We start from the raw sequence: 11,035 nt of genomic DNA, 5'->3' as shown, positions 1-11,035 counted from the left end.
GCAGCCCGGTTGGGATTGAACAGGTAAGGAATGGTGGGGTCACAGAGAGATTTAGACCCACTTGGGACCTCATCCAAAGGAGCCCTGATGGTGTAGTTAGTTAAGCACTGGGCTGCACTTCTTCCAAAATAGATCTATTGGTTCTTTTGGCAGCCCATGGCACTTTCAATATTCTCCTCCAACACCGTAACTCAAAAGCATCGATTCTTCTATAGTCTTCCTTATTCACTGTCCAGTTTTCGTATTGATGTGAGGTTATTGAAAATACCATGGCTTGGGTCAGGCACACCTTAGTCCTCAAGCTGACATGTATATTTAGTCACTTGTGTTTATTTAATTATCAATGGAGTAATTTGTTCTAGAATCCAACCAAAATCAAATCAAACTTATTACCATCAAGCCAACCTGAACCCATAGCTGCTCTATAGGACAGGGCAGGACTGTCCTACAGAGCTTCCAAGGCTCTAATCTAACAGAAGCCAACTGCCACATCATTCTTCCAAGGAACAACTGGTGGGTTTGAACCACTGACTTGTGTGTTATCAGTCAAACACCTAACTCCTGTGCTATCAGAGCTCCAATTCCAAGAATACCTCATTTATTTCTTCTTTGAGTTGGTAACAAGAAAATTGGAGGACAGAGAGGTGAAGAAATTTGTTGAAGATTGTCCAGCAGGCAGAATAGGAATTTGAATTCAGGTCTGCTGATGCCCATAGACCTTCTGATTGCTCCCTTGGAATATACAGCCATGCCAGTGGCAAGGACTAGAATTTTTTGGTTGGCTCTTTCCTCGGGGTCACATGGTCTCCTTCACCTAATTCTTTCTTAGTTATTGTTATGGATTCAATTGTACCCTCCAAAACATATGAGTTGAAATTCTAACCCCAGTCTATACTTATGGAGAGAATTCTTTTGGTTTATTTTTTTATTTTGTTTTTGCTGACAAAAAGGGAGCAGAAGCTTTAGAATCACTTAATGGTTTAAAAACAGGCAGACTTGGGACTCATTACTGTTGATAGAGGGTGGTCAGGATTGAAGGGTGAACGTAGGGCTGGGCCGAGGCCAGACAGCTCTGTCAGGATACCCAAGACAGCCAAAGCACAAAGCCCAGCCCCATTGTCCCATGGCTAGCAAGCGGGACAAGGAAACACAAAATCACTGTACCAAAAATAATTGGTCAGCACTCAACCATTTCAGGAGGTAGCACATGATCAAGAACCAATGGTATTGAAGAATTCAAGCTGGAGGCACTGACAACAAACTTGTTGATGTTGTTAGATACCTTTGAGTCAGTTCCCATGCATAGTGACCCCATGCACAACAGAATGAAACACTGCCCAGTCCTGTGCTAGCCTCACAATTGTTGTTATGGTTTGAGCCCATTTTTGCTGCCACTGTGTCAATCCGTCTCACTGGGGATCTTGCGCTCTTTTTCACTGAATTTTCACTTTACCAATCATAATGTTCTTCTCCAGGGACTAATCACTCCTGACAACATGTCCAAAGTATGAGACAGTCTTGCCATCTAGCTCCTAAGGAGCATTGTGGCTGTATTTCTTCCAAACCAAATTTGGACTGAATTTCAGGTACTTTTAATATTTTTCTTCAACACCATAATTCAAATGCGTTGCTTCTTACACAGTCTCACTTATTCATTGTCTAACATTTATATACATATTGCTGTTGCTGGTAAGTGCCTTTGGGTCAGTTCTAACTCATAGTGACCCTCTATAGGGTTTCCAAGGAGTGGCATATGATCAAGAACTAATGGTACTGAAGAAAGATGTCCATGCTACACTGAAGTTATTGGCAAAAAACAAGGTTCCAGTAATTGACAAAATACAAATAAAAATCTTTCAAAAGCTAATAAAGCACTGCAGGCACTCACTAATCAATGCCAAGAAATCTGAAAGACAGCTACCTGGCAAACTGATTGAAAGAGATCCATATTCGTGTCCATCCTGAAGCTATGTTACCCAATGGATTGTGGAAATCATTGAACAATATCATTTATATCACATGCAAGTAAAATTTTGCTGAAGATAATTTAAAAATGGCTGCAACAGTAAATTAACATGGAACTTCCCAAGGTTCAAAGTGGATTCGGAAGAGGTCTCGGAACTAGGGATATCAGTGCTCATGTCAAATGAATCTTGGCTAAAAGCAGAGAATACCAGAAAGATAACTTGTGTTTTAAGCTATGGATAGCACTGCAAAGATTGGGTTTTCCAGAACACTTTATTGTGCTCATGAGGAACCTGTACATAGACCAAGAGGAAGTCATTGCAACAGAACAAGGGGTTTCTGAATGGTCTGAAATCAGGAAAGATGTGGTCCAAGACTATATTCTTTCACCATACTTATTCAACCTGTATGGTGAGCAAATCATCAGATAAAAGAGGTTATATAAAGAAGAGTATTGCATCAGAATTGGAGGAAAACTCATGAACAACGAGTAATATGTAGATGATACAACCTTGGTTGCTGAAAGTGAAGAGGACTTAAAATATTTACTGATCTGAGACCACAACCTTTAGAGTGGATTGCACCTCAATGTAAAGAAAACAAAAATCCTCTCCACTGGATCAATAAATAACTTCATGTTAAATGGAGAAAAGATAGAAGTTGTCAAAGACTTCATTTTGTTTGGCTCCACAATTAACACTCACACAAGCAGCAGTCAAGAAATCAAACAAGGTATTGCATTTGCCAAATCTGCTGCACAAGACGTCTTTAAAGTGTTGAAGAGCAACAATGTGAGTTTGAGGACTAAGGTACATCTGACCCAAGCCATAGTATTTTCAATGGCTTCATAAGCATGTGAAAGTTGGACAGTGATTAAAGAAGTCTGCAGAAGAGTTGATGCATTTGAGTTATGTTGCTGGAAAAAAATATTGAAACTTCCATGGACTGTTAGAAAAACAAATAAATCTGTGTTGGAAGAAATACAGCCAGAATACTCCTTAGAAGCAAGCTTGATGAGACTTCTTCTCTCATACTTCAGACATATTATCAGGAAGAAACAGTCCCTGAAAGAGGACATTATGCATGATCAAGGGGAGGGTCACCAAAAAAGAGGAAGATCTCCCCAATGAAATGGATTAACTTCATTTCAGCCACAGTGGGCTCAAGCATAGTAACAGTCATAACGATGATTTAGGACCAGACCACTGGTTCTATTGTTTATAGAGTCGCTGTGAATGGGAACCAACTTGACAGCACCTAGCAATAATAACTACTTTATCCACAAGGTCAGTGGTTCAAGCTCACCAGCCGCTCCTTGGAAACTTTATACAGGGTAGCTATGGGTCAGAACCAACTAAACAACACTAAACAACAACTTTGAGGTGGCAACTCATCCCCAGTCATATTTTGAGTACCTTCCAACCTGAAGGGTTCATCATCCAGCTCTATATCTGACAGTGTTCCACTGCTATTCATAGGGCTTTCAGTGGCTAGCCATTCAGAAGTAATCCTTCTTTCCTTCTTCCTAGTCTTTCTTAGTCTAGAAGTGCCACTGAAACCTGTCCATCATGGGTGACCTTGCTGGTATTTAAATGCGTGTGGCATAACTTCCAGCATCACAGAAAAATGCAAGACATCACAGTACAACAAGCTGACAGATGAGTGATGAAACCAAGAACTATTCTCTAGGAATTTCCAGAATGCCAATTGAGAAACTTCAACAAATGGATACAAGGCTGGAAGTACTCAGTCAACTATGGCAAGAAATTTGGAAGACAACTACCTGGCCAATAGATTGGAAGAGATCCATGTTTGTTCCCATTCCAAAGAAAGGTTGCCCAACAAAATATGGAAATTATTGAACAGTATCATTAATATCACATGCAAGTAAAATTTTTGCTGAAAATAATTTTAAAATTTTGCAGCAGTAGATCAGCATAGAACTGCCAGGGCTCCAAGCTAGATTCAGAAGATGTGGAACAAGGGATACTATTTCTGACAACAGATAGATCTTGACTGAAAGCAGTGAGTACCAGAAAGATATCTACCTGTGTTTTAGGCATATGATGGTGTGGACCATAAAAAATTATGGATAACATTTTGAAGAATGGTAATTTCAGAACACTTAACTATGCTCATGAGGAACCTGTAACTAAAGAGGCAGTCATTCTAACAAAATAATGGGACACTGAAAGGTTTAAAATCAGGAAAGTTATGTGTAGGGTTGTAACCTTTCACCAAAATTATTCAATCTGTATGCTGAGCAGATAATCCAAGAAGCTGGACTATATGAAGAAAAACATGGCATTATAATTGGAGGGAGGCTCATTAATCTGCAATATACAGATGACACACCTTGTTTGCTGAAAACAAAAAGAACTTGAAGCACTTACTGATTGTCAAAGACTACAGTCTTCAATAAGGATGACAGTTCAATGTAAAAAAAAAAAAAATCCTCACAACTGGACAAATAAACATCATGATAACCAGAGAATAGTTTTCAAGAATTTCATTTTACTTGCATTCACAATCAATTCTCTTGGAAGCAACAGTCAAGAAATCAAATGATGTATTGCTTTGGGCAAATCTGCTACAAAAAAACTAAAAACAACAACAACAACAACAAAAATACTCTTTATAAAGCAAATATGTCACAAATATGTGTACCTGACTGAAACCATGATATTTTCTGTCACCTCATATTCATGTAAAAACTGGACAATGAATAAAGAAGACCAAAGAAGAATTGATGCATTTGAATTATGGTGTTAGCAAGGGATAGTGAATATACCATGGACTGCCAGAAGAACCAACAAATTTGTCTCTGAAGAAGTACAGCCAGAATGCTCCAGAAATGAGAATGGAGAAACTTGGTCTCTAGTGTTTTGAACATGTTATCAGGAGCAACCAGTCCATGAAGAAGGACAGTATGCTTGATAAGACAGAGGGTCAGCAAAACAGTGTAAGACCATCAATAAGGTAAATTGACAGAGCAACTTTAACAATGGACTCAAACACAGCAATGACTGTGAAGAGGTTGCAGGACCAGGCAGTGTTTTCTTCTGTTATATAGAGGTTTGCCACGAGTCAGAACTGACTCTATAGTAAACAACAAGATACCTATTTGTTCTGTTTGAGAATAATTTTCTTTGTTTTGTTAATGGAGACATAATAGAGTCCAGTGGGACCTATGCCTAGTCTAAGTTCTAAGGTGCAGCATAGACAATGAGACAGAACAAAAGAGGGAACATAGATGCTGCCTGCAGGTCACCAAGAAACCCAAGAACAGAAGCTGAAAAGAGACAAGGATCTGCTCCCAGAGCAGACACAAAAAGAGAGACTTTCGCTAGAACCAGTACTCTGAGTTTGGACTTCTTGCCTCTTGAACTATGAGGAAATAAGTTTCTGTTCTTTATAGCCATCTATTTGTGGATTTCTGTTACAGCAGCTCCAGAACATTACAACAGGTATCTACTGCTGCTGTAACACAAATACCATGAGTAGGTAGATTTAAAGATGAAATATGTATTTTCTCACAGTTCAGGAGGATAGATGTTCCAATTCAAGCTCTGACTCTGTTGGTTCTAGGGGATGATCCATGTCTCCATCTCTATAACCCTGGTGGTCTTTGGTTCTTGGAGATCGTCACATGGCATCTGTTTTTCTCCATATGTACCTTCCCCTGTGTCTAATCTACTTTATTATAACTCAAAAGTGATTGGGTTTAGGACCCACCTTAATAAGCATAACAAAGAAAACCCTGTTCCAAAACCAGAATATGCCCGCAGGTATACAGGTTGCCAGATACCTACTCATGGTGATCCAGTATGCTTCAGAGTAGAACTATACTCCATATATTTCATGACTATGAACATTTAGAAACATATCACCAGCCCCTTATTCTGATGTACCTCTAAATGGGTTCAAATTGCCAAATTTTGGATTAGTTATCAAATGCTTAGTCATTTACACCACCCAGAGACTCCATCCACAGGTATAGGGGTTAGGATTCCAACACAATTCAACCCATAGCAGATACTCTGCATGCATAACCAAGGAAGGAGAAATCTGACTAGCTTAAATGAAGTCAGAGATGTACCCTGGTCCAAGGAGCTGCAGTCATGAGATAGTAACAACATCTTGTATCTGAATGGGGATAAACAAGATTTATCAGAAGGGAATAGAAGAGTGGACAGTCAATCGCTGGAAGTGTTAGTGAAGGAATATTTTCATTTTGGGATAAGACAGAAGGTAGGGAAGGCCTTTGGAATCTATCCATCCATGAGTTTAAGTCTTAGCTCTACCATTTCAACAACTTCACCTTGAGCAAGTTGCTTAGTCTGTCTGTATCTCAATATTCTCATTGGATATTTTCTAAAGTCTCAAAATGGGCGTAAAAATCAGTGTCTTCTTCACTGGATGAGAGAAATCATACAAGGTATAAAATGAGTGCTCAATCTGTGATAACTGTTCTCATTCATCAGCTCTTCTCCTTGGGGAGGTCTCAGTATGGTGGAAGCTGATGACCTCTGTCCATCCATTGACTGACCTCTCCCTAACACACCTGCCCCAGGTACAGTCTCCATGCTGGGAGTCAATCATTCAACAGTATCTGAATTCATCCTCATCGGCTTCTCTACCTTCCCCCAACTTCAGATGATGTTCTTCCTGCTGTTCCTGCTAATGTACCTGTTCACAATGATGGGGAACCTGCTCATCATGGCCACCATCTGGCGAGAACACAGCCTCCACACTCCCATGTACCTCTTCCTGTGTGCCCTCTCCATCTCTGAGATCCTCTACACCTTCGCCATCATCCCTCGGATGCTGGCTGACCTGCTCTCTACTCGCCCCACCATCGCCTTCATGGCCTGTGCCAGCCAGACGTTCTTCTCCTTCATGTTTGGCTTCACCCACTCCTTCCTGCTCACTGTCATGGGCTATGATCGCTACATAGCCATCTGCCACCCTTTGCGCTACAACGTCCTCATAAGCCCCCGGGGCTGTGCCTGCCTGGTGGCCTGGTCATGGGCTGGGGGCTCCATCATGGGGATGGTGGTGACAACAGCCATTTTCAACCTAACCTTCTGTGGACCCAATGAGATCCACCATTTTGCTTGCCATGTGCCACCATTGTTGAAGTTGGCTTGTGGAGATGATGTGTCAGCTGTGGCCAAGGGTGTGGGCCTGGTATGCATCACAGCCCTCCTGGGCTGCTTTCTCCTCATCCTCCTCTCCTATGCCTTCATTGTGGTCACCATCTTGAAGATCCCTTCTGCTGAGGGTCGGCACAAAGCTTTATCCACCTGTGCATCCCACCTCACTGTGGTCATTGTGCACTACGGTTTTGCTTCTGTCATCTACCTCAAGCCCAAGGGTGCCCAATCTCTGGAAGGGGACACCCTCATGGGCATCACCTACACAGTCCTCACCCCTTTCCTCAGCCCCATCATCTTCAGCCTCAGGAACAAGGAGCTGAAGAATGCCATGAACAAAACCTTCCTCAGGAAACTCAGCCCAGAAAAATTGTGACACTCACTCTGGGAGACACTTATTGGAGATTTCATGTCCCCACTCCCTATACAAATCCGTTTTGGAAGCTGTGTAGCCTGAGTGCTCCTTGGAGGCCAAGATGGCCAAACTTCATCTCTCATACTTCAGACATATTGTCAGGAGGGACCAGTCGCTAGAGAAGAATATCATGTTTGGTAAGGTGGAGGGTCAGAGAAAAAGAGGAAGAACCCCAATGAAATGGGTTGGCCAAGTGGCCGCATCGATGGACTCAAGCATGGCAACAGTAGTGGAGTTGGCCAAGGATCAGGCAGTGTTTCTTTCTGCTGAACATAAGGTCGCTATGAGTCGGTACCGACTCGATGGCACCTAACAACCACAACAAAAACAACTCCCTATATAAGGAGCCCTAGTGGTGCTGTAGGATAAACACTGGACTGTTAACCACAAGGTCAGCAGTTCAAACTCTCCAGCTATTCCATGAAAGAAATATGAGACTTTCTGCTCATGTAAAGGTTTACAGCCTCAGAAACCCTATGCAAGATCACTATGAGTCAGAAATTGATTCGATGGCAGTGGGCTACTCTCTGCCTGGTGGTGCAGTGGTTAAGCACTTGGCTGCTAAAGGAAAGCTTAGGAGTTCAAATCCACCAGCTGCACTACAGAAGAAAAATGTAGCAGTCTGCTTCTGTAAAAATGTGCAGACTTGAAAACCTCCTGGGGCAGTTCTACGCTTTCTCTCCTGTAGGATTGCTATGAGCGAGAATAGACTCAAAGGCAATGAATCTTTTCATAAAAACACATAACTAAAGCACAGATTTTGTGAGACTACAAACAAAGACACCAGACAATGACTGAGGAGAGTAACCAAAGAACTGAAAACAAGAAAGAAACCCTGTTGCTCTTGAGTCAGTTCTGATTCATGTCAAACCCATGTTACAGGGGAGAACTGCTCCTTAGAGATTTCATGACTGTAGAGTTTTCATAACTTCTTTCTTCTGTGGTGCCATTGGTTGGGTTCAAACAGCCAATATGTAAGTTAATTGTTATTGTTGTTAGGTGCCATCGAGTTGGTACCCACTCACAGTGACCTTATGCACAACAGAACAAAACACTGCCTGATCATGAGCCAACCACACTACTGTTGCCACGCTTGAGTCTATCAATGCTGCCGCTTGGCCAATCCATCTCGTTGGGCGTCTTCCTCTCTTTCTCTGTCCCTCCACCTTACCAAACATGATATCTTTCTCCAGTGACTGTTCCCTCCTGACAATATGTCTGAAGTATGAGAGATGAAGTCTGGCCGTCTTGGCCTCCAAGGAGCACTCTGGCTGCACTTCTTCCAACACAGATCTGTTGGTTTTTTTGGCAGCCCATAGCACTTTCAGTATTCTCCTCCAACACCATAACTCAAAAGTATCAGTTCTTCTACGGTCTTCCTTATTCACTGTCCAGCTTTCGCATGCATATGAGTTTATTGAAAAGTGCAAACCATTTGTACCACACAAGGACATGGAGGAGAGTAAACCACCCTAAGTTTCAGCATCGTACAGATCTGTGCAATAGGCAGACTCACAGAAAAAGCCAAGGAAACCTCCACATTTTGAGTGTGAGTCTTGAACAGCTGCTGAGAGACAAAAAAAGTCTTGCTGTATTAGAGAATTGAACTACAATGAAGAGAGTCAGAATATAGTCTGCAATCATACCAGTTTACTGGTCAACCCATTTCACAATAAGGAGGGACTTAAAGTTGGCCACATTGTTGGTCGGATTCCAACTCATAGCGACCCTGTGACAGAGTAGAACTCTGACCTAGAGGTTTTCTAAACTGTCATCTTGATGAAAGCAGATCACCAAGTTTCTCTCCCAAAGGAGCCACAGGGTGGGGTCCAACTGCTAACCTTTTGGTTTTCAGTGAAGTGCTTAACCACTGGGATACTAAGGCTCCTAAAGTTGACTGTGCTGCGTAGTATTTATAATTCATTGAAAATATGTGTGTTCATGTTTAAGTTGAATAGTAAATTGACATAATCTGTTTTCAAGTGTGAATCCAGTCTTTTCTGTATACATTTGTTCAGTAAAAACATCCCTCAACAATATGAATTGGGAGGGTATGGAAACAATTTTAGTCAAGACTGGATAACCTAGAGTACTTCCATCCCTTGCAAAATACATGCTAAATAACATTTTCCCCTATGATCCTTCACATACATACATTATCTTTTTACAGCCTCACACCAGTGGATCAGAGACGATATAATCATTCCTTAACTGACAGAGAACACCGATGATCAAATGGTTGCATGGTCCACCCAAGATCATGCAGGCTTCCAATTTAGGTGCTATGCATCCAATAACTTCACATCCTGCTTTCCTACCTGGGCTTTATGGCTCACCCATCCAGGATACACTAATCCATTCTGAGTCAAACACTCCAGCATCCTAAGAGTCTTTTATGGCACAGGTCCCACTGCCACCAAGTCAAGTTGACTGATAGGGACTCTATTGGACAGAATAGAGCTGTCCCCATATGGTTTCCAAGGCTGTAATCATTGCAGAAGCAGACTGCCACATCTTTCTCCCACAGAGCAGATCTTTTGCTCAGCATCTGAATGCTTGACCACTGGTGCCCCTTGGGTTCATTTCCCGGCATTCCTAGGTAACTGCAATACAACATACATGGGAGCATAAAACCTCAGAAGAGTGGTGGAATACTTCCAAGATTCAGGACTACTTCATGATTTTGAAATGACATGATTTTGAAATTTCTCAGTAACTCATGTTGTTGTTGTTAAGTGCTGTCGAATCGGTTCCAACCCATAGCGACCCTGTACAGGGTTTCCGAGGGTGTAAATCTTTACGGGAGTAGAAAGCCTCATCTTTTTCCCGCGGAGCAGCTGGTAGTTTCGAACCGCTGACCTTAAAGTTCGCAGCCCGATTCGTAACCACTACGCTACCAGAGCTCCTTGCACACTGGTAAATGCTTCCCTGCCCCTGCTCCACCCCCCCAGACAAATAAAAAAACATGGAGGAGAATTAAGAAGTCAAGCTCTTTCATTGTTTTTCCCTCCTAGAATCCAACTGGAAAGAGAATCTGAAAAGCAGTTGATTGCCCACTATGAGCCAGGTACCTAATTCTCACTAAGTTCATGTGCCAGGAATTCTGTCTGTCTTGCTCAGCACCGTATGTAGTTCTAGAATGGTGCTTGGAACATACATTAGTTCCCTCACAAATATCTCTTGACTGAATTAATTAAATCCCTCACAATACCAAACAAGCCAGAATGGTGATTTATGTATTTACTATGCGATATGTCATCCCTGGGTGGTGCAAATCGTTAAAATATGCAGCTGCTAACCTAAAGGTAAGAGGTTTGCATTTACCCAGTGGCACCTCAAAAGAAAGGTCTGGTGATCTACTTCCAAAAAATCGATCCTTGTAATCCCTGTGGAGTACAGTCCTATTCTAATGCAAGCAGAGTTGCCATGAGTCAGAATATATATACATAAAGTTTCTCATAACCAACCAGGTGCTGTTGGTTCTGTTCTGACTCATGGA

At 41.9% G+C, this 11,035-nt stretch overlaps 2 protein-coding genes across 2 annotated transcripts in view; one reads left to right on the top strand and one right to left on the bottom strand.

The window, feature by feature from the left end:
• Nucleotides 1-11,035, bottom strand: part of LOC102842848 (leukotriene-B(4) omega-hydroxylase 1-like) — a 552,783-nt gene that overhangs the window by 247,757 nt on the left and 293,991 nt on the right. The window lies entirely within an intron of this gene.
• Nucleotides 6,479-7,497, top strand: LOC102842100 (olfactory receptor 10H1-like). The gene has a single exon (XM_006876823.1). The coding sequence runs from the start codon at nucleotides 6,550-6,552 to the stop codon at nucleotides 7,495-7,497; it is 948 nt and encodes a 315-aa protein (XP_006876885.1). The 5' UTR covers nucleotides 6,479-6,549.

This window comes from Chrysochloris asiatica, unplaced genomic scaffold (assembly GCF_000296735.1).
Source record: "Chrysochloris asiatica unplaced genomic scaffold, ChrAsi1.0 scaffold00417, whole genome shotgun sequence".
Taxonomy (NCBI): Eukaryota; Metazoa; Chordata; class Mammalia; order Afrosoricida; family Chrysochloridae; genus Chrysochloris; species Chrysochloris asiatica.
The sequence above is the reverse complement of the archived record's forward strand: the minus strand, read 5'-3'. Positions and strand labels throughout refer to the sequence as shown.